At 36.2% G+C, this 23,736-nt stretch overlaps 1 protein-coding gene across 1 annotated transcript in view; it reads right to left on the bottom strand.

Annotated features, from left to right (window-relative positions):
- Positions 1-23,736, bottom strand: part of PAPPA2 (pappalysin 2) — a 303,315-nt gene that overhangs the window by 128,601 nt on the left and 150,978 nt on the right. Inside the window, exons 8-11 of the mRNA XM_015123561.3 lie at positions 23,381-23,509; positions 19,669-19,760; positions 15,879-16,072; positions 14,049-14,195 (exon numbers count right to left, since the gene is read on the bottom strand). Coding sequence (XP_014979047.3) covers positions 14,049-14,195; positions 15,879-16,072; positions 19,669-19,760; positions 23,381-23,509 — 562 coding nt within the window. The remainder of the gene's footprint in view (positions 1-14,048; positions 14,196-15,878; positions 16,073-19,668; positions 19,761-23,380; positions 23,510-23,736) is intronic.

Below are 23,736 nucleotides of genomic sequence, written 5' to 3'. Positions count from 1 at the left end.
CAGCCCATCTTTTAAAAGGCTTTGCAAGAAGAGGTGGTTTGCCACTATTATCTGGCCTCAGAAGAAATGGTAGTGGCCATCCTCTTTTCAATCTAGACCAGTGTACAGTCATACTTATTTACCTCTGTTCTGTGCCATAAATAATATTATCAATACACTCTCCATTGCCAAGGCTGAGACTTAATATCCCATCATTTATTCATGCGTTCACCAGTTTTGAGCACTACAATAAGTAGGTTCTGCACTCAGTGTTGAACACACAATCTTGACCACACATGGCCTCTGCCCTGAGATCCTTATAGTTCACGGGATGAAGAAATAGGTAAACAAGAAAAGTGGAGTATACAGGCACTTTGTGAGAAGTGTGTATCGAGGATGAAGCGATCAATTATACCACCTGGGACTCAGGAGAAGAGTTTAGAAAGGGTTAGGTTCTATAATGGAAATAATCCTTGAGCTAAATGATAGAAGTAGAAGGTAAGTTTGTATTTCTTGGGGAGACATAATGAGTAAATCATTTACAGAGAAGGAAAAAAATATGAGCTTCCCATCAGGAATGTTATAGAAAAGTGAAAACTCTGACATATTTCAGCACTAAAATAAATCTGTTATGATTAAAATGACTAAACCCGTGTGTGTGTGTGTGTGTGCGTGCGTGAGCACACGTGCGTGTGTGTGTGTGTAAACAGGTGTGGAAGATGTGACAAATGAAATAATTCAGCCTGAGATAATGCTTATCTCTATCTCCTTATGTCCAATCAGTTACCAGGTTCTTTCAAGTCTGTTTTTCACTTTACTGTATCTGTAGCACACGACTCACAACTTTCTGTCTTCTACCATATTTTTGTAAACATGTTCACTGCTATGTATGTACCTTAAGGGTGAACATGGTAATTCATTCATTCTTTGGATCCCTCCATATCACAACATATTGTTCATATGAGGCAGTGTTTACTAAGTGGAATTAAAAGTGAATGTTGTCATGGTGTGGAAATAAAGCAAACACTCATAAATATCTTTAATATTTACTGGAAACATGATATAGAATAGGGGTTAGCACACTATTGTCCACAAGCCAAATCTGACCCACTGCCTGTTTTTGTACATCCTGTGAGCTAAGAATAGTTTTTGCATTTTTGAATGGTTAAAAAAAACTTTAAAGATGAATAATATGAAAATCATACGAAATTCAAACTTCGGAGTTCATAAATATAATTTTGTTGAGATATAGTTATGCTTGTTCATTTACATATTGACTACAGCTACGTTCACGCTAATGGAAGTGTTACGTAGTTGTGATACAGACTGTATGGACCATAAACCCTAAAGTATTTTTTTCTCTGCTTTCTTTATAGAAAATGTTTCCTGGTATTGAGAGAAAGGACCATGAGTTTTTCCATAAACTGGATTTGAATTTTAATCCTATCTGTAGCTCTACTAGCCATGTTATCTAAAGTGCTTAGCCATCTCTGAATTTTAAGATAATCATTTTTAGAATGAGAAAAATTATATCTCTGGTAAGAATTTATATGAGAATTGATTTAAAAAAATCAGGAATAGAGTAAATTTCAATCAATGCGTTTCTTCTTCTTTGATGCCTGGTGTTAGAAATTTTCATCTTTGAAATCCAATCAATTAAACATGTATTGCATTTTCTGTTAAAGATTCAGTCAGTGTTTGGATAGTCGAACCCAAACAAAGGAAGAGAGGAAATTATGGTTAAGAGGCTTTGGGCTTTATTGTAGCAAGGGTTTCCAGGCAGTGGTCTGTAATTTATAACTGATGTGGAAGACCCTGGTATTTAAAATACTGTGAGCATGTGGTGGTTGCTTTTAGGATTGCTAACCAGTCCAGCCTGAATGGGACCATTCCAAATTGCAGACATTTTAGAGGAGCCATGAAAATAAACATGAACATATGATTTTGCATATGTTGACGGGCTCCCTATGAAACCAAACAAGAAGTACTTATTGAGTATCTGCTTCTCAAATTGCTTCATTTGTTGTCAATATTACTTAGATACAAGGGACTTTCTGGGAAGAATTATACCTTCTGTTTCTTTCTCAATCCCCCAATGACACCAAGAGTTGACAATAAGTATTTAACAAATCCTGTGAACTAGATTAATAGATACATGGTCTTTCAAGAATTTAGAAGAAACCCAGCAAAAGACGATAGGATGCCTTTCCTTACAATTCAACATATGTTTTAATTTGTTTTCTTGCTCGTGCTATGTTCTTGTCTGTCACCAGTGTTTAATTCTGGTTTTGGCATATTATAGGTGCTTAATGAATGCTGATTGAAGGAAGGAACATAGTATAGATGGATAAACATTGGATTAGAATCAAGAGGCATAAATGTGAGCGTCCGATTTATTATTTTATTCTTGAGTGATGTAGAAAAAGTACTTTGAGTCTTTGATTCTTATTTTACTCACCTGTAAAACTGGAAAACACCTACCTTGCCAAACTCACAAGGCTATACTAGGGATCAAATACAAATAGTGCAAGAGAATGTACTTTGTAAACCATAAATGGCTATAAAATGTGCTTATTATGTAAATAATAAGACTCTACATTTTATATTTAAGAAAATTCTTACGCTTTTTGTCTATTAGCTCAAGATTAGAAGAAAAGAAAAACTAAGAGTATTACTTCAGTAAATGTAGACTAAAATGACAGAAATTTTTTTTGGCAAGTAAGATTTTAGTCAATGAAAGATTTTGGGAAGATATTTTCAAGACTAATGTTTTCCACTATCATTGTTTCTCATTTGTAGTAAACTTGTCTCTGAACTACTGCATACTAATCATATTTGTGTATCAAATCAGGATTAAAGTGTACTAAAAGGAAGAATAGTCAGAAATCCTATATTTCTCTGAAAGGTTTTTGTGTGTGTGTGTGTGTGTTTTTTTTTTTTTTAAAGCTAACCACCTTATCTTTAAAAATCACTTTCTAAGTTATTTGGTGTTGTATTGATTTGTGAAGACTAAATTTTCTTAATAGGTCTTATATAGTAACTGAACTTTCAATGATATTAATAATTTTTTCTAATACAAAGACTATTACTCCTGAATCAGTTTTAGTATGAACTGGGTATGCTATAGATTAAATGTAGTCCCCAAAAGTTAATGTCTTGGAAATTTACTTGCACTGTGTCAAGAGACAGAGCCTTTCAAAGGCAATTGGGTCATGAGGACCCTGATGTCATGAATAGATTAATGCCATTATCGTGGGAGTGGTTTAGTTATCATAGGAGTGTCTTTTATATAAAAGTGAGCTCTCTCTCACATGCTCTCTTTTGCCCTTCTACCCTGGTACCATGTTTTGATGCAGCAAGGCCTTCACCAGATGTTGAGCAGATGCCAGTGCCATGCTCTTGGACTTTCTAGTCTCCAGAACTATGAGCCAAACAAACTTCTTTTCTTTATAAACTAACCAGTCTGTGGTATTCTATTAGAGCATCAGAAGGCAGACTAAAACAAGGTACATACCTGAAATGTAAGATGTAGCTAATTGACATATATTAAAACAATTCCAGAGATTTCTGTTTTCAGCTATGATAGAGTAGCGTGTAATACAACAAACTGTCCTGGCAAGAACAATCATAAAACATGAATTAAGTATACAAAAAAGTTGAAAAGCATTTGAGGGCAACCAAGTAGTCAGGACTTAAAAGTCTAATAAAAAAAAAAAAAAGAACACATTGAAGGGAACTTTATATTCTGTGTTACTTTAACCTTTGAGGTATTCTTCAAATCCTAAGCAATGCAAACTAAGAGTATAAAAGGCCAAGTAGAAATTGGCAATAGAGAGGCCAAAAAACTAAGGAGAGTTTTTAGCAGGCACACTGCTGATGAAATAGAAATTGTACTTCAAAGACTGTCAATGTGGAGGTCCTAATCCAAGCTTTTAGTTGAGACTCCTGAAGAGTCAAGCCTTAGAAGAAAGAAAAAACTGAAAAAAAGAATGTATAAAGGCTCACAAATAAAGCACAAGCTTGAATTATCTTAATTATTCATTGAATTAAAGTGATCTTTCCCAAATCTTACCAAGCGTCCAAAAAAAAATCTTGAAAGGAAGATATTATTAGTCAGAGCCTCTACAATTTATTGTATCTGATATTCACTTAAAACATTATTAGTATAATAGTAGAAAAGCCCAAATAAATACGATATTTTAAAGTCAACCTAAACAGACCTCTCCATCAAGATATTGGTGTTATCAGATGCAGAATTAAAAATGATTGTGATTAATATGTTTTTAAATAGACTGTAAGATGAAGAATTTCACAAAGAATACACAGGAAAAACTGAATAGGTATTCTAGAGTTAAAATACAATAGCAAAACTAAGGATTTAATAAATAGTTTAATTGCTGATTATATTGAGCAAAATTTGGGATTATTAAAACAGAAGATAGCTCAGTGTATAGTAATCAGACTACAGCATGAAAAGGAAGGGAATAACAAACAGAAGAATAGAAAAGTGAAAAAGATACACAGCAAAAAGGTGTAATGTATGTATATTTGGCAACTAAGAAAAAAAAAGTAAATGAGCAGAAGGAATATCCAAAACTTTTTTTTTTTGAAACTAAGACACTAAGCCACAGATTGGAGAAGCTTCACAAACAAGACATATGCAAAGACAGGTAGGCCTGGGAACATCATAGAAAGACTGTTGAAGACAAAAAACAGAGAGACTATATTAAAAGCACCAGGGAATAAAAGACATTGCCTTCAAATATATATCAGATGTACAGCTAACTCTCCAAAATATAGAAGTGAAAAGATAACAGGATAACATCTTCCAAAGGATAAAAGAAAACATCTGGCTACCTAGAATTTTGTACCAAAGATATCCTTTGAAAATGAATGCCAACTAAAAATATTTTAGCCACACAAAAACTGAAAGAACTCATTGTCAGCAGGCCCGCATTAAAAGAAATAATAAAAGTGAATTTCCTCAAGCTAAACAAAAATAATAGAAGCATAGAAATGTAGAAAGGATTAAAGAGCACTGGAGAGGGTAAATATTAGGGAATTTAAATTCATTTTACTTTAAAAATGCAGAAAGCAATAAATGGAGGAAAAGCATTCTAAGGTATTATAAAATTGTGAGAGTATTAATTTATACCAGTCTCTTAACAAGTTAGTGCGTGTGTTGCAACCTCAAGACTAACCACTGAGAAAATAAAAGTATAGCTCACTGTGATGGTAAATTTTAAATGTCAGCTTGGCTGGATTGAGGGATGCCTCGATGGCTGGTAAAGCGTTATTTCTGGGTGTGCTTGTATGGTGTTTCTGGAGGAGACTGTCATGTGAGTCAGTGGACTGACAGAGGAAGATCCACCCTCAGTGTGGATGAGTGCCATCTAATCAGCTGGGAGCCCAGATGGAACAAACAGGTGAAAGAAGGGGAGAATTTTCTTTCTTCCTCTTCCAGAGCAGGAAACTCTTTCTCTTTTGCCCTTGGACATCAGAACTCTGGGTTCTTAAGCCTTTGGACTCTGGGACTTGTACCAGCAGCTTCGTGGGGCTCCTGAGCCTTTGGCCTCAGAATTATGCCATTGGCTTCCTTGGTTCTGAGGCTTTTGGACTTGGACTGAGTCATGCTACCAGCGTCCCAGGTCTCCTGCTTGCCGAGGGCCTATCATGAGACTTAATTGTGTGAACCAATTGCCCTCCATAATTGTGTGAGCCATTCTCCTGATGAATACCCTCTTATTATCTATTTATATGTAGATACATCATATTATTTCTCTCTGGAGAACACTGACTAATACACTAACAAACTAATAGAATGAGAAATCACATAATCAAACTATGTATTTTATAAAAAAGCAAGAAAGAGACAAATAACAAGAAAGAGACAAAGAACAAATGAATAAGAAACCGTAAGTTGGTAAGTTTAAAACTAAACATTATTAATTACATTAAACGTAATTGTACTAAGTTCTCCAACTAGAAAACAGAGAATTTTAGATTGCATATATATAAAAAATAATATGTTGACAACAAACTAAGCATATTAAATATGATTATAAAGAAAAGTTAAAAGTAATAGGATAAAAGAAGACACAATACACAAATATAAAATGTTATTCAGTATCGGCATGGATACAATAAAACCAGACAAAGGTTATGATAAAGCAAGAAGTGTTGCTAGATGGCTTTTAAAGTTAGTTTTAAAAGAGATAATTCACCTAAAAGATAAAAAAATCTAAAATTATATACTGACAGTTTCCAGTTTACACAGTTCTCACATGGATGAATATCAGTTATAACAATTTAGCTAACTAAAACCAGTCTCCCAAGAACATGATTCATATTTCAGTTTGCACAATATATTAATTTTAACTGTATAAAGTACCCACTTCACTATTAGTCTTTCAATTCAAAAATCACCATGTGAATTACAAATGTGAATAATGATGGGTGACCAATCACATCATTTCATTCAAAGTCTGTCACTGACTGGTCACTGGGTATCTGTTATTTCATTCATACAGAAACTAAAAAGTGTATACTTATGTTACCATTTTGTCTCCTAGTGATAAACTTAAATGACACTTTACAAAAATGGATAATCAAAAGAGAGAATTAGCTAAAAATGATGAACATGCAGCAAATAAATGAAAAATGATAATGTTGGGAAGTGAAATTTGAATCAAAGATAAATGGAGTTATAAAAGAAATAGCTGACTCTGGGAATGTTGACTCTCTACTGCCATTCAAGAGACTCTGGGAATACAGCCAGAGAAAGTCAGTGAAAGTGAAATTATTGATATAAATTAAAAAAATAAGTTGTGACAAAAAGGAAGAAGCTGTCCCAGAAGTGATGTCAAGAAAAAAGCGTATGTTAAAGGAACTCTCAGAGATATTTCATAACATTGAAAGTGCAAAGGATAAAATGCTGGAAGTGGATTCATACTTCACAAGAAACATGACAATTCATCAACACACAGAAGAACTGCTTGCTTTGTAATGTAAGTCATATAAAGAGGAAAAGGTAAACAATGTTTAAACTAGTCTTCGTAAGTTTTCTTTTTTTTTCACAAAAAAGGAAACACTTTATTTCTTTGTGTTTCTGTTTCAAATTCTAGTGAACTAAGTATCAGTTTCACTAGTTGTTTTTCCATTTTTCTACATACTTATAACTAAAAATAAGAGAGCATTTAATGTTACAAAAAAACCTTTTATATATCATGAAATAAGTGTAATTTTTCCCATTGATTATTAAGGTTACATTGCATAGTTGCAACTTGTATAGTCATTTTGTGGTTTCACACTACCAGGCAAAGTAAAGAAAGACTGCCTTCACATTTAATAATATAGCCTCTAAATGTCTCAAAAATGACAAAACTAAAAGAGAAACAAAGAAGTCCAAGATTTTGTTGGAGGAATATAATACATATCTCTCAGTACCTGATGGAAACAGTACACAAAATATTGGGAAAAATCAATATATACAAAATATATATAATATAGGAAATTTCAACAACACGATCGACAAATAGGAAATTTTAAATATATGGAATGTTTTATCCAACAATTGCAGACCACACATTCCTCTCAAAGCGCATGTAATACTTACTAATATTGACCATAGACTGATCCATAATTCAAGGCTCAACAAATTTCAAAGAATTGAAACATAGAATATATTTTTGACCACAGAAGAATCTAGCTATAAGTTTTTTTTAAAAAAAAAAATCCCAAATCCACATATGTTTTCAAGTTAAACAGCACACTTATAAATAACTCAGGAGTAAAAAAAGAAATAACAATGGTTTGAATTGAATGGTAACAGAAATAAGGTGTGAAAACTTATGAAATGTAGCTAAAGTCTTGTTTAAAAGGAAATGTATGGCCTTCATGTATAAAATTTAAAAACAGGACAAAAATCAATTACCTATGCATCACCTCAAATTACTAGAAAAAGAACAAGTTAATGCAAATATAAAGGAAATAATGAAAAATAAGATCATATATATCTTCGGTTGGTCATATAAAAAGATTAATAAAAGGTTAATGAAAATGATAACTCTCTAGCAAGACTGAGCAGTAAAAACAAAAGAGATAAGCCACAAACTAACAATAGCATGAGTGAAAAAGTATACCAGATTCTGTAGAAACATAACAAAGAAAATAGCAGAACATTATGAAAAACTTAATTTGATATTTTAGATTTTTAATAGACAAATTATTTGAAAAACCCAACTTATTAAAATTGACTTAAGATAAGTAGAAAACACAAATTTCTCCACCTTTGTTTTACAATTTTAATCTATAATTGTATTTTTTTCCTCAAAGAAAACTCCAGGCTCAGATGGTTTCACTAATGAATCCTCAAAAAATTAACACCAACCTTACACAAAATATTTCATAGAACTGAGAACTGGAGAAAAAAGAAACGTATTTAAGAAACCTATTTATTTAGTTTTGATCATAAAACCTGACAAGATAGTAAAATAAAGAAAATTAGGGCCAAACTCTAACGAATGTAGATGAAAAACCAACAACATATTCTCAAACAGAATTCAAAACGATGTGATTGGTTGTTGGTTTTCCAAATATCTTAGGTTGGTTTAACATTAAATTTTTTTTTTAATGTGAGTTAATATAGTAACAGAACAAAGAGACAAAAATATCATCTCAATAGATGCAGGAAAAGCATTTGATAAAATTCAACTCCACTTTCTCAGAAAATTGATGCAGGGCAGGCAAGGCCCCAGATTGGGACTTAGCCAAGGAGAGGTTTTGGCTTTGCCCAGGAAAGAACTTAAAGGTGAGCCAGTGGTGTTAGACAGCAGTTTTTATGAAGAGGCAGCAGAGGTATCACTCCTCTCACAGCAGGGCTACCCCATAGACAGTGTTCTTAGAGTAGCAGCCTAGGAGCTTTTGGCAGTCATATTTATAACCACTTTTAATTATATGCTAATTAAGAGATGGGCTATTCAGAACTTTCTGGAAAAGGGGCAAGGAGTTTTCAGAACTATATAGGGTAACTTTTGGGTCATTGCCATAGCATGCTGCCATGGCATTTATAAACTGCCATGGTGCTGCTGGAAGTGTCTTTATGCTAATGAGCAATGAGGGCAACTAGAGGTCACTTTTATTGCCATCTGCTGGTTTTGGCTGGCTTCTTCACTGTAGCCTGTTTCAACCAGATCCTGCTGTGATTAGCAGGGCCCTGACCAATGCTTACAAAACAAGTCCTACTGATCTTCTACCTTACCTGCCCCCCTCAGATATTAGATATTCCTCCTTAATCCTTAGGGGGCCGCAGAAGGGTGGAGGTCTATCTTCTCTGAGTACTTTCTGCTAATTTTACTTTGCTTTCTGCCTAGCAATGGGGGAAGAAAAATCTTTGGATAGCTGGCCTAAGGGGCCTAAAGGGAGGGTGTTTTTATTTTTCGACTCAGAAGATGGGATGGGTTGGAAGCCTTTTGCCGCTATCATTTTTACATGGAATTGTTGTAATCTAGAAGATACAAACTTTCTTAAGAGCTTAAATTGAGGCGGAGTGCAGTGGCTCATGCCTATTTTCCTAGCACTTTGGGAGGCTGAGGCAGGCGGATCACCTGAGGTAAGGAGTTCGAGACCAGCCTGACTAACATGGTGAAACCCCATCTCTACTAAAAATACAAAAATTAGCCAGGTGTAATGGTGGGCACCTGTAATTCCAGCTACTCGGGAGGCTGGGGTAGGAGAATCACTTGAACCCAAGAGGTAGAGGTTGCAGTGAGCCAAGATCCCGCCATTACACTCCAGCCTGGGCGACAAGAGCCAGAGCGAGATTCCATCTCAAAAACAAAACAAAAAAAAAGAAGAAAGAGGTTAAATTAGCAAAGGACAAAAACTAGTAACAACAAGAAAGCTATCATTAGCTTTTATAATAAAAGTCCTAGGAGAGGTAAGAACCAGGTAAGACTTGGGAGAACATTTTTGATAGTCAACCAAATACAGCTGGGGCCAGTGTCCTCATTGTATTTATGTTATCAGGTAGTTTGTTCATAGATTTTTTTGAAGGTTAACCTCAATCTGTTTAAAGTTATTAATATTAATATATGTATAGATTTTATTAATAACTGCATAGACTTGCCTTGTTTAATAATCTACTAAATAATTCAGCACTAGTTTGTTATCAAGAATTATATTTGCCCAAGAGTCTAGGAGTTTTTGAATTTCCTTTAATGCCTAATCTGTGTTGGTGGCTAATGACTGTAGGGTTTGAGTCAAGCATTTCAGGGCTAACTCATGGTAGGCAAAGCCACCCCAGGGGTCCATTAGTCTTATTGCTGCCCCAATTCCTGCCAGAATCAACCCTATTGCTCATTTATTTCTAGTATTCCTGGGTCTTAAGGGGTTATAGACAGTGATCTCCATAGGGGTAAGCATGGCTAATGTATATTTACCCATTTCACCTTTTTGATATATAAGGGAAAGCTATGCCTAAAAGAACACATGGCTCCCCAGCAAGTCGGGAATGGTTATGAGATATGAATGTTTCCCACTCATGACCACAAACAAAAATGAGCCCAGTTGGGGCACAGAGGTTCCACAAGGTGTGATGTCTATCCTTTGTGGCCAAATTGGGTCTGTAGAGATATTTCTCCCCTGCTCCAGTGGGGGTGGTCAAACTATCCTTGTTCTTTAGAAGGGGGCTGTGCTTCCACCTTCCCCAATTAGGCAGTTGCTTTTCCCCTGTGTGTTTTGATTGAGGAGAAGACCTACAAACAGATTTTTTGCACACAAGTGGAATCCCATTTACCTTGCTATGACCTTGGGAACTTGGCAACTTAGAGTTAGATTAGAGCACTGAAGGGAAACTTTTGTTTTTGTGTCATTAACACAACAGTAGGTACAAAAGATAGAATTATTAGTGCACTAGAGGTAAAGATAGCCAACTTTCCAGGTCTGGGTAATAGTGGCAGGGGGTTTATGTGGAATCCATTAAGTGGGGAAGAGTTTCACCTAACAAGTAGGGGACTGGGTACTTTGAGATTGCAGTGATTAGTCAGGAGGTCTGGGGAGATGGCCATGAGATTTTTCTGGATAGGCCAGAAGGTGGAATTTGCTATTCTGGAAATGTTGATGACAAATTTAGTAATCACAAAGATGATTCCCTGATGCTATAATTTTTGAAATATTTTATTATAGAGTTTTACTCCCACCCACCCTGGATTAGGTTAATTGAGAGAGCAAACAGGATTAATAGTGCCAACATGGTGTCTAGTTGGGCCTTAGAAGAGTCTCTACACCCAATAAGGATACAAGAGGTGTTTTCTAGGAGAAGGTAGTTGGCCAAAGTGATAGAAAAGAAATATAATCAAGAAGAAGAGAAGAATTAATGCTCCTATTCCCATCCACAGTATCATGTTATTACTTTTAGCCGTGTGTTATTTTAAATAGGTAGCGGAGGTCTTTCAAAGGTCATGGCTTCTTTCCCAGATGTACGTTATGGTGCCTGTGACTCATAAAAAAACACGTTTTATTCTGGAGAGGTGTACCCAAGTAGTTATGTTTTAAAGGTTTAATATGGTGAGGGTATTTAATAATACTTGATAGGGGCCCTTCCCTTTTGGTTGTAATTGATCCTTAAGGTATCCTTTTTTTTTTTTTTTTTTTTTTCTCCCAGTAAGGCTAAGTCTCCTGATTGAAGAAAAAAAGTATTCTTTTTTGTGTAGGAAAGGGCAATACTTTATTGTTATAATTTGGAATGGCCTCTGATCCTGGCTTAAACATTAGGGGTTGGGAGCATAGTGAGGTGTGTCTGACCCTTTATTTCTCATCAGGCTTGAATTAGATTTTTTAGTGTTTGGAGGGAATTCCCTTTGGCCAAAGTGGGGGATCTACTCAGTGTGTAGAGGGCCTATGGATTTTTTTTTTTCAGTTTATATTTTCCCTTTTTGTCAAGGCACTCCAGAAATAGTATTAATAGTCAAGCTTTCCTCTTGTCTCACCCTGATGCTGGGGTGGTGTGCTATCTGCCCCAGGTCCATTATGTCCTTTGTTGGGATCCCTATGGTCAAGGGACTTAGAGTTAAAAGACTTATAGCTAATTAATTGTTTTACGCCAGATGGAAACAAAGGTGGGCAGACACTTATTAACTCTTAAACCTCTTTTAAGTAATATAAGAGTCAAAACTAAAAGTCAAAAAATAAGGTTATAAAACTAATTTATGTGTGTTGAGTTACTATAATCTTGGCTTGTAGTAATTAGTTATATAAAACACAAGCATTTTGTTAGCATCTATGTGCCTGTCTTTGATTTGGAGGGTCTCAATTAATTTTATCTCTCAAAATCTGGTCCATATAATCTCACACGCCCACTTCTTCCATAATTGTTTTTGGGCCTGGGGGGACTGAACAGTTTTACATTTTAGAGGCAAAATAAAACATAAAGAATTAGCAATGCTTTCAACAAAAAGGTCATAAGCCCAGCCTAGTTTTGAAAATGACAGGAAAGGAATTTCACAGGTAGCTAAACATTTAAATTATTTGGTATCAAGGACTATAATAAGTTATATTAATTTAGGTAAAGGCAAAATTATTAAGTGAATACAAGCTTGCCCCTGTGTCTCATGAAAGCAGTTTACTTTGATTATCCCTTTGCTCAGGTTTAAAGAAGAGGCTTTGGTTAACTTGAGTTTGATGTTAGATACTGGCAGGAGTTGGTGCCTTTTCTAGACTCCATCTCTACATAAAATTTAAAAATTAGCTGGGTGTAGTGGCAAGCAACTGTTGTCCTAGCTACTTGGGAGGCTGAGGTGGGAGGATCTCTTGAGCCCAGGAGTTCAAGACTATAGTAAGCTATGATGGCACCACTGCATTCCAGCCTGGAAAACAGAGCGAGACCCCGTCTCTCGAAAAAAAAAAAAAAAAAAGAACTTCAGTTCGTCTAAAGATGTGTTTATGAGCAAGAAAAGTTAGTCATAGTGTTGGAAGATATGAAAGAGCATATTGCTGAAAAATAATTAACATGCATACAATTATGATGAAATTATATAAATTATGAAGAAAATGACAGACAACTCAATGGAAAATTGAACAAAAGACTTGACTATGCTCTTAAAAAATATGTATGAGTAGCTGATATACATATGAAAGGCTCCCAATCTCATTAGTTATCATGCAAATACAAACTGAAACCACAGGGCAATACCTTTACATATTCAATAAAACATTAAAATGGAGACTTAAAATACCAAATGTTGATGAAAATGTGAAACATTTGAAACACTCAAAACATCTGGTGGGAGTATAAATTAGTACAACCACTGTGGAAAATTATTTGGGATTATTTACCAAAGCTGGCCTACTTATGATTTGGCAGTTCCAAATATACCCATCTGTTTATACACATTCACCACAAAAATGTACAGAAATGCTTATAGCAGAATGACTTATAATAGCACAATAGAGAAAAACCAGAAATAATTCAAATATTCATGAATATTAGAATGGTTAAATATATGGTGGCGTTTTCATACAGTGCAATGCTTATACCACAATGAAAATGAAAACTACTGCTAAGTGAAGCAGCATGAATGAATCCCACAAATAGAATGCCAAATAAGAAAGAATCAGTTGCAAAGAGTACATACTGTAAAGCATTTTCCTATAAATTTCAAAAGCAGACAAAACTAATCTATGATGATAGAAATAGATCCACCTCAGTGGTGTAATAACTAAGAGGGGACATGAGAGAGCCTTGTAGGGGGGCGGTGATGGAAATGTCCTATTTCTTGATCTGTGTTGTGATTAGAAAGGATGTTCACTTTGCAAAAATTCATTGGGCTGTGCGTTTCTGATTTTTGCACTTTTCTGTGTATATGTTACACTTTGATAAACTGATTACCCATGTATTAACAGAAAGAAGTCCACAATTCAGAGAGGTGAAAATAAACTCAATATTAGCACTTTGAGATAACAAAAGAAAATTTTCTGACAGGTCATCCAAATGCACCATTTACACACACACACACACACACACACATGCTTACACCTTTCACACGCACAAAAGAAACATTTGGGCCACTTACTTTGAGCCAAACCTCATCTTCTTTCTTCAGGCTACTTTCTGGCTGCTCACTCCTGTCATCCTGAGTTTCATTTTCACTGGCAACACAGGGAAACCAGCCAGTTAGGGGACGGTGGTTGGGTAAATCTGGATGGTATGATGTGCAAATCTGAAATACAATTTCAACCAACAATTTGAAGTATGGAGTGTGAAGATATAAGGACAATGAAACTCTCCAGCTCATAGCAAAGTTTTTCTCTCTTTCTGAATGCCTAATGATCACATTATTGGCAGAAAACTTTTCTCAACATTGAAGTATTTCTCAGTGCTCTCTTTAACATCAAGATATAACTTACAAGGGTAGAAAACACAACAGGCCTCAGTTTATCATCAGCCCACGGGTCTTGCCCACTGGGTGGTTACAAATAGTCCTGGCATATTTCAGGTAACTGCCCCAGGACAAAGCAGGGGAGTCTGTCTGGGGTGATGATGAAGCCCTTACCAGGCAGCATCGACTGCCCCAAAAGTGAGGCTACTGAGTTGGGGAACCACTGAGGATTCAGCTAAGTAAAGGAGCCAGAGAAATAAAACTCCAGGAAATTTCTCCCACTTCACTTAGGGAAGACAGACAGGCTAGACTAAAAGCCACTTCAGAGAGCGGTCATTACCTCAGAATCTCCCAACTTCCCTGGCTTTCTGTCATCGGATGCCAGGACTTGAAGGAGCAAGATGCCAGAATTTAGGCTGAGAGAGTGTGGCAGAAATGGCTAGCTGCCGACTGGTATCTATTTCCCCTTACTTTTTTATTAATAAACTCCAATTTTGTTCAAGGCGACAGTGTATCTGGCTATAAACGCTCATCTCCCTAGGGTTCCTTACAACTAAAGGTGATGAAGTGGCCTAGATCTGACCAGTAAGAGGTGGGTGGAAGTTTATTGTGTGGAATGTCCAGAAAAGCTATCATTTTCTCAATAAAAAGGGAAAGACTCAGCTGACATGCACCTATTTCCCTTTGGCCTGTCCCCTCCTTCCTTGAAATACTGATTTCACACCTAGGAGAACTGCAGCCATGTTTTGAGCAGGAGGAAGAAGGCTGCACTCGAGGATGAAAGAGCTGGAATCTAGAAGACCCTGGGTCCTTGATGAAATCCTTGAACTGGAGCATCAACCTTAGCTGGCTCCTCAATCTCTTCAAAGATGTCTTCTCAAGTATAAAATCATATTATTTCATTCTGGCCTACACTATCTAGAGGCCTAAATCTCACTTCTGTGAAAGGACTGTATTGCCTATTCTAATAAATTGAAGAGTTTATTTTGCAACAGAAGCATCTAGAATGGGTCCCAAGAGTCATGAGCCTTTAATCTTCTTTTCAGTCTTCAACGTTATCTCATAGATGTCATTGGTATAGCATTTTAGATCTGTCAGAGGATCTCCTATCTATTTAGGTGGATATTCAGAAAAAAAATTATATACCCAAGGATTTACTTCTAGCAAAAACTCTACAGTTTCTTCAATAATAAAACTTCTTTAAATCAATTTATACTTTGATCCTCATTACACACTTTAAAGCTTATTTGATCACTGTAGTAAACCACTGAACATGAAAAAGGTGTTACTATACCCATTTTCCATGTGAGAACATTGGGTCCCAGAGAGGTTAAGTGACTTGTCCAACATCATGTAATTATAATAGCAATGCTGGTAGATCCAGTAATGTTGCCTAGGCCTTCTAACTCCTTTCTTCTTCTTTTTCTTCTTTTAATTATCCAAACACAGACCCCAAGTGTAAGCGTAGGGGGAGTCACTTTACAATTTGCACAGCCTCGACTCTATTCATCTGGCTTAACTTACCAGGGAATGAGGTTCTCCAGTTACCAAGGAAACAGGACACTTATTCTTGTCTTCATGAGAGGAGTAAGCCTGGGTAGCCCACTGATCTAAGTATCCTTTGGGAGTGTAGATGCCACAGTCTACAATGCTGGTTTTTCTCTCAAAAGGTTCACATATGCCATCTCCCTCATACATGTAGCAAAGGCTGGGCTCTCCTGCCAAGAAATATTGTGTGACACAGAAAGAGTGTTTTCATAAATGTCATGATAAAAATGAACATGGGAATGTCCACGACATTTCTTCTCCAGCCCACTAAAGAGAATTCTGCAATTGCCTGCCAGTCTAGTGCCTACCCCAAACACACAGATACACATACATCCCACACATCCCTAAAGAAGAAGGATTTTTTTCTCATTGGGAGAAAGGTAGAAACCATCTACATTATCAAAGTACAGAAAGGGTTGAGATCAGGGAAGAAAGAACAGGGAGAAAAAAAGCAGCTGTAGGCTGGGTGTGGAAAGAAATTTTAAGTAATAGTTGAGTAAGATATTTAGGGGAAGCCAGAGATATAATATGGTAAAAGAAGAAAGGAATATAAATAAATCCTAATATATATTATATATTTGAATCTTTTTCATAGTTTTTGAAATATTAAAGCATTAGGGGAGATTTTTCTCAATCACTTTTTGTTGCTTGTGTTTCTTCAACTGCGTGACTGCTATTAAACTGGAGAATATAGGCTCCAGGCTTATGAGGGTTACATATGTATTGATTTTTTTTTAGTCTTAGAACAACCCTGTGAGGTTTGTATTTTGTTTCTTTTATGATAGGAAGCCTGAGTCTCAGTGATTTTATGTGACTTCATAAAGGACCCTTGAATGGTAAGCAATAGAGCATTAATTTGAGTCAGGCTTAAATCCAAGAGCCAGAATGAAGGTTCAGCAGCTATTACTCCACACTGCCTCAAACTAAGACAGAGGGGCTGTCTTCAAAAGCAAACAGGTGAGAAACGAATATCTGAGAAAATATACTGGGGTTGTAAAGCCAGCTGGTATGCACTGGACAAGTTCCATTCTTGCTCATATAATAACTCCTAGTAAATGAATAGCACTGACTCTTTATAGATACATAGACACAGTGCCTTCAAATGTAGATAGCTGAGAAACACTTACAAAGCCATTTAAGTTCTGTTGCATTTTTTACCAAAATATGAGGCAATTAATATTAATGGAACAATTCAAATTTCTATTTTCTACTTAAAAATTAGGACATGAAAGTAAGATTAAGATTCAAAATAACACCTACGTATATATTCAGTGAGAGCATTACTAAAATTTACTGTTACTATTTCCTTTTTTTCATGTTCAATTCTTCATAGCAATACCACAGGACTGTTCCAGTAATTTGCCAGCTGTCCATCAACATATAGTTATTAATTATTCTCTTAATAATTTCCTCTAAGACCCTTCTGTGGTAAATCTATCTCTACTTGCCAGATATAAGCCACTGTCCACAGGACTTGGTTGAAAATCTATTTTGGGCTTTCAACTCATACGTTTCATCAAACCTACTCAAAGCACTCTCCAAAGCCAATGTATGTGCTTTTGGAATGACTTTCCCATGATAATTCTCTCTCTCTTTACGTGTGTGTATAGTTTTGTTTTGTTTTTCTACTTATAACCCAGTAACTACTCTTCTTGCTTCTTGTCTCTATTTTTTTGAGCACAGACTTAAAATTTTTGTTTATGTTTCTTTCAAATTCATCTGAAAATAACTGAATACTTTAAAAATATATTTTACAATGGTTTCTTCAAACCTGAACTTTTGAGAAATAATGGAATATAACTATGTGCTTAGCATATGATGAACTTACGATTCACTAAAAAAAGTCTAATGTTGGAATATATCATTTAACCTTACCCTGTATAGTTAAAACCATTTAAATATAGTCTTACTGGGGTTGAAGGAAATAGCCAAACTTTATGAGATCAAATGTGATAGACACAATATAAGGTCTCCTTGTAAGTTAAATAAGACTTGAGCTGCACTGAGGAAAGTTTAGTGTTTGGAGAATATATATTGTATTTAATATGAGACTACTATGTGGCTACCAAAAAGAAATAATGCTAACAGAGGTTGTGTTAACAAATACTTGTGTACAGAAGAGGGAGGTAATCGGTTCAATGTATTCTGCATAGCCAGACCACATCTGGAGTATTGGATTTCCTTCTGGGCATTGACCACATGAAGCATGCCAGTTTGGGGTAAATAAGAAAGGGTCTGGAATCCTAATCACATGAGGGGATGTTTGGATTGGAAAGGAGAATAATGGAGAGGTATTTCAAATATCTGAATGGTAGTCAAATAAAACAGAAAAAAATATATATCCTCTGTAGTTTCATAGCAGGGAAAATGCACTTGATTAAGCATGAGGAAAGCTGAGTTCCAGGGCTGGCTCTGCAAAGATTTCATTGTATGCCCTTGGATGAGTCACTAAAATGTTCTGAGCCTCAGTTTCCAAACTGGAAAAAAAGGAAAAAATTTTACAACAGATAAGGCCATTTGTAAACAGAATGGTCTGTTTCAAGGTGCATTCTTCACTGCTAGAGTTAGGTAAGCAGAAGCTAGAAACTCATCTCTCATGCTTTGGTAGGAGGCATTTATGTAAGACAGAAGCTGTGCTCTAAGTCACTGATAAACTCGTACTCAAGAAAGGATCAGGGACTCGATCAGACTCATGGTACACAACATGCACAGAATACATGGTACCGCTGAACACATAGTACACAACGGGCCTTTTTCAAATGGATGGATGGATGAATGCATGGAGAGAGGACCACCAACATTCTATGATGCAGGTCTGGCTCTGGAGAGCAGGGACATTTGTATATTCTGTGTAGTACTTAACACCTTAATAAATTATATATAATTGTAATCACATTCTACTTTATCTTAAGATTTCAAGACTTTAAAATAGTTTTAAATGCACTGCTATTTAAAAAAACTTCAATGTGTGGTTATGCTCCACCAAATAATTGCAATCTATGTAGATGACAATGGAAAATATATGCATCTAAGGAACCTGGTGATGATAGCTTTAATCAGAATTGGAAAAGTGTTGTAGACTGCCTCCCCGGAGTGGCAAGAGTCTAGAGTAAAAAGCACCTTATACTCTAGAGTTAAAATTTTTACCAGTGATTCTCCAAGGCTAAAATGTGTTAGGATCCTCTGTTATTCTTCATGATTGAATCTATGACACACAGTCACCAAAATATGTCTTGCCTTTGCTTTGGCTTAGAATGTTTCCTTACTGTAATTTGTATGTAGAGTCCATATGATTGTGCTACTTACCTGACATATTGGCGTTACCCTGGAGGACCCAAGAGAAATCTTTGGTAACATTAAACTAGGAAGCAAAATAACCTAGTGGTTTACAATGCAGATTCTAGAGCTGTACTTCCTTAGTTCAAATGCTGACTTTACCACTTCTAGCTGCATAAATGAAATCAAGTTATTTAAGCTCTGCTTCCTTAGTTCAAATTTAAGCTCTACTTCCTTAGTTCAAATGCTGACTTTACCACTTCTAGCTGCATAAATGAAATCAAGTTATTTAAGCTCACTTTGGTTTCCCCACAATTATTCTAAGGATTGAATGAGATAATACCTGTGAAACAATTCATGTCTGGCATACAAGGGACACATCAAAGGTTATTATTATCACTAAGCTAGATGTTACAAGGTATCAAGAACTTACAAAATAATACACCTCTAAAAGTAGGACACAATCTTAGACTGGAACTCCTGAACTTACCTACACAGTTGAAACCTTCCTCCAGCTCACACGCCTTGGAGCAGCCATCTCCACTCACAAGGTCTCCATCATCACACTCTTCTCCCAGGCTCCTAGAGGGTAAAATATACATGCATATATAACACAAAAAAATAATTTTTCTTGTTTAGCTACCATTGTTTAAAATTCTTACAGTTTCTCAGTATATATTAAAAAGTGCAAGTTGGAAAAAAGTAGGAGCTAGAAGAATGCTTTTACAGAAAATAGAAACAAACATACGTATATATAAAGTAGATACAATTTATTCAATGATTGTTGATTGGCATATCCAGTGGGTTGTGGGAATTCCTGGAAGTCAGGTAGCTCATGGCGCAGAAACATCTAGGAGATCCATGAGGGTCTTGATGGCGTTTCGGGAGAGGGTCTTAAGCTTAGAAAAGCCCTGCCAGCCCTATAATGAATAAAGGCTTAAAATAGCTGACAACGGTAAGGAGAAAGCCTGCCTGTCTCTGTGGTTTCATCTATTCATTTTTATCTAGTATTTCTTTATGATTTCATTGTTTTGTTACATAAAGGTGCCGTTGTTATAAAAATTAGGATTTTGTAAAATTCAATCTCCTCTTCATATACCTAGAGACTTAAGTAGCCCTATGGGGCCATCTCTCCGTCTAGGGCATCTCTAGGGCTCAGGTCCCTGTCTTTACTCCCTACTACCACCTGGTGACAGCTAACATATATTGCAGGGAAGAAACAAATGCTAAGAGAAGAAAAACGTTTTTAGTTTCCAATCTCAAATGCTAATACAGCAGATGACAAAATTTGAATTGAGGTGGGTGAGTTAGTTTATAGTGAAAGGGACATGAAGCAACTTATGGAAACAAAATAGATAAGTTTGGGTTGATGCTCCTATGAAAGAACCAACATTTGGCTATTGCAAAATGCATGAGGATTACCATTTTTTTTCTCCTTGACTTTGTTTATGCTCAAAATGGACATGTATTTTAACTCAATAGATAAAGGATTTGGAATGTTAAAGTGTTTTCAGACCCAGAACATCACAAATAGCTCTAATCTATTGTTTAAAGTATTCCTCACCAGGATGAAGGAAAGATTAAATAATTAGAAATGAGAATGGTTTAAAATGAATTAAATGTATGCTATGAATACAGTGATATAGTAATCATATTTTACTTGGCAAGCTGGAAGTGGAGAAGGCTAAAAGAGATATAAAAACAACATAATTGAAGAAATTAAGGAAACTTCAAATCATTTTTCTATATAAATGCAATGCAGTTCAATGAAAAGAGACTATACTGGGGACCTAATTAAATGTGTGCTATATCCAAGAAGTCTCCAAATACTTTATGCCTTAATGTGCTTATTTATGGAGAGAAGATTAACCTTCATCTGTGTTTTGCTACAAGGGGTGCAGGAATAATCTTGGAGGTCGCCAACTTTATATTTTCATTTTGAAGATAATCTAAACAATCAGTATAAGCATGCTATGTACCATCTTGTGCCATGCGGCCCAACAGAAATGTAGTGAAAGTCACATTTTTAATTTTTCTGGTAGTCATTTAAAAAGTAAAAAGAAACTGGTAAAATTGGTTTTAATACTATATTTTACCTAACCCAAGATATTCAAAATATTATTTCAATCTGCAATCATTATAAAATGAGTCATGTTACATAATTTTTACATACTAAGTCTTTGAAATCTAGTGTGTATTTTTCACTTACAACACATCTGAATTTAACTATTTGATCTGTATTTAGATTTTATAATACTTATAGTTGAAACATAAGATTTACCTGCCCAAGTTGTTCCAAATATACTTGAAGATTTTCCAATAACCAAATTGAGTTTTGGTTTTTAAACCAAATGTAAATTACTAAAAATTAAATAAATTTCAGTATTCAGATTTTTAGGTGCATTTAGTATATTTTAAAGGCAAAAAGAGCCACCTATGGTTGGCGGCTCCTATATTGAACAGCACAGATTGAAATGAGTAACTTCTGTATGAATACTGTTTATAATTTCAGGGCCCTGCATTGTGCTTGTTTTGATGGTCCTATTGACAAGTGATATCTAAGTGATCACTAACGATTTGTATGGCTCCTTGTTTTATGTGTAATGTGGTGCCTTTGGTTAAGCCAGATTTGGAGTTACATACCTTCTCATTGGATGGAAGCACTAGTTACACAGAGAAGAAAACACAGGCAGAAGTTTCAAGGAACATTTTGATAAGAAACCTCGTGAGACCCAGTAGCCAAGCAGTGCTGCCTTAGATGAAGCTGCTTTAAGGCACGTGAGAAAATGTGCAAAACCAGGGTAGGAAAAGAGCTCTCCAACCCTTTCAGCCCCACATGCTTCAGGCAGAAATGGCACCCTGGGGCTGCAGGGTGGCCACCATTAGACAGCTGCCTTGGAAGACGCTAGGGCAGGGGGCAGAGTGTTTTGTTCAAGGAGGGTCCTGCCAGTGTAGTAGTGGTTACCCAGCCCCCCAACACATTAACTGGTGGGCTGTAGGTTTAAAATGAAGCAACCAAAACAGAGAAAACAACAACAGTATCAAGTGGACCTGTCCTCTGCAATGTGAAGCATCCCAGGGAGAAATCTGATTTGAAATGAAGGAGGGAAGGTGGCAGGCTGAGGCTGAGGTAGGTGGCAAGGGACAGCACATGAGCAAGGTTGAGGTGACTTCAATGGCTTCTACATATTATCGAGGGCTGGGAACATTTTAGTGTTTATACTTCTATGACAAGGAATAGACTTACTACAGTTTCAGGATCTTAGACGATTGAGGAGATAAACAATGTTTAGCGACTGCTAAATGATGGGATGGAATCCCAAGAAAGGCTACAGAATTGATTCCCAATAGGGCTTCAAGATACGATATATCTTCACTTGGTCTGGGAAAATACAAATAACCCATCTCATTAGGATGCAAAATCTAAGACAAATCACAGTGTCTGTCTTCCAGGCTCCTAATCCCAGCAGCTTTATATAAGTAATAAATAAGGCTAGATGAGCATTAAAATTAGGTTGATGTAGGGTGATCAACTGTCCAGGATTTCCTGGGACTTGGTATTTCTAGTGCTAAAACCAGGAAAGTCCCAGGCAAACCAGAATGAATTAATTAGTCCTCTATGTTAATGTCACAAAAGGGCAACAAGAAAAGTAACATGGTATGTTAAGAAATAGAAAGAGTGATTCCATTTCTACCTTGGTGATGCTTACAGAATAGCTGGAAATTATATTGTTATCAGTTCTACTAAGGCTTACATGAGAAACTGAAGATCCGAAAGCTATACTGAATTTCCTCAGATCACACAACTAGTTAGTAGAATAGGCCATTTGTTCAAAAGAGATCGTCTTTCGGCATCATTTGATGAGTAACCTTCTGCATAAATTCCTTCCCTGAATCACTGTCCAGCAGTTGCTTGCTGAGGCCATAAAAGGGGCTCCCAGATAATCAGTCTCAATACCTCAATACTCTGGGGTTAGCTATAAAAGTGGGTTCCTCCATAACTATTTAGAGATGCCAGATCTCAAGACCTGACAAAACCAAGTCCCAGATTTTAGAATTTCAACACTAGAATCAAATGGTGCCTTGCTCCCTACATTTCCAAAACAAGTCAGACTCCTGAAACTTCTGTTCAGAGCAGTGTCCCTGCTCAGATACACACATACACACACACACACACACACACACACACACACAATACTCACTCTGACACCTTCCCATCTCCGCAATAAGGAGCTCCGTGAATGTGGTTCAGAGGAGGCGAAGCTTCTCCCAGTTCTCCTCCAGCTTCAGCTAGAACTTGGTAACGATACATCTGCCCAGGTGTGACCTCCCTATGGAAACCAAAGGGTTTGTGACCACTACAGCCACAAAGTGAGGCATGCCCTGAGTCCTTCGTTGATGGTTTGCAGAAGTTGAAGGGAAATATTATGGAAAACATAAAAGTTAAACATATGCTGCATTGTCTAAAACAAAGATCAAGGCACAGTCTTACCAAGTTTGAAATCATATTTATTTCTGTATCCCTGTGCGTTGTACGGAGTAAATGCACAGTAAACGC

Source organism: Macaca mulatta, chromosome 1, assembly GCF_049350105.2.
Source record: "Macaca mulatta isolate MMU2019108-1 chromosome 1, T2T-MMU8v2.0, whole genome shotgun sequence".
Taxonomy (NCBI): domain Eukaryota; kingdom Metazoa; phylum Chordata; class Mammalia; order Primates; family Cercopithecidae; genus Macaca; species Macaca mulatta.
The sequence above is the reverse complement of the archived record's forward strand: the minus strand, read 5'-3'. Positions and strand labels throughout refer to the sequence as shown.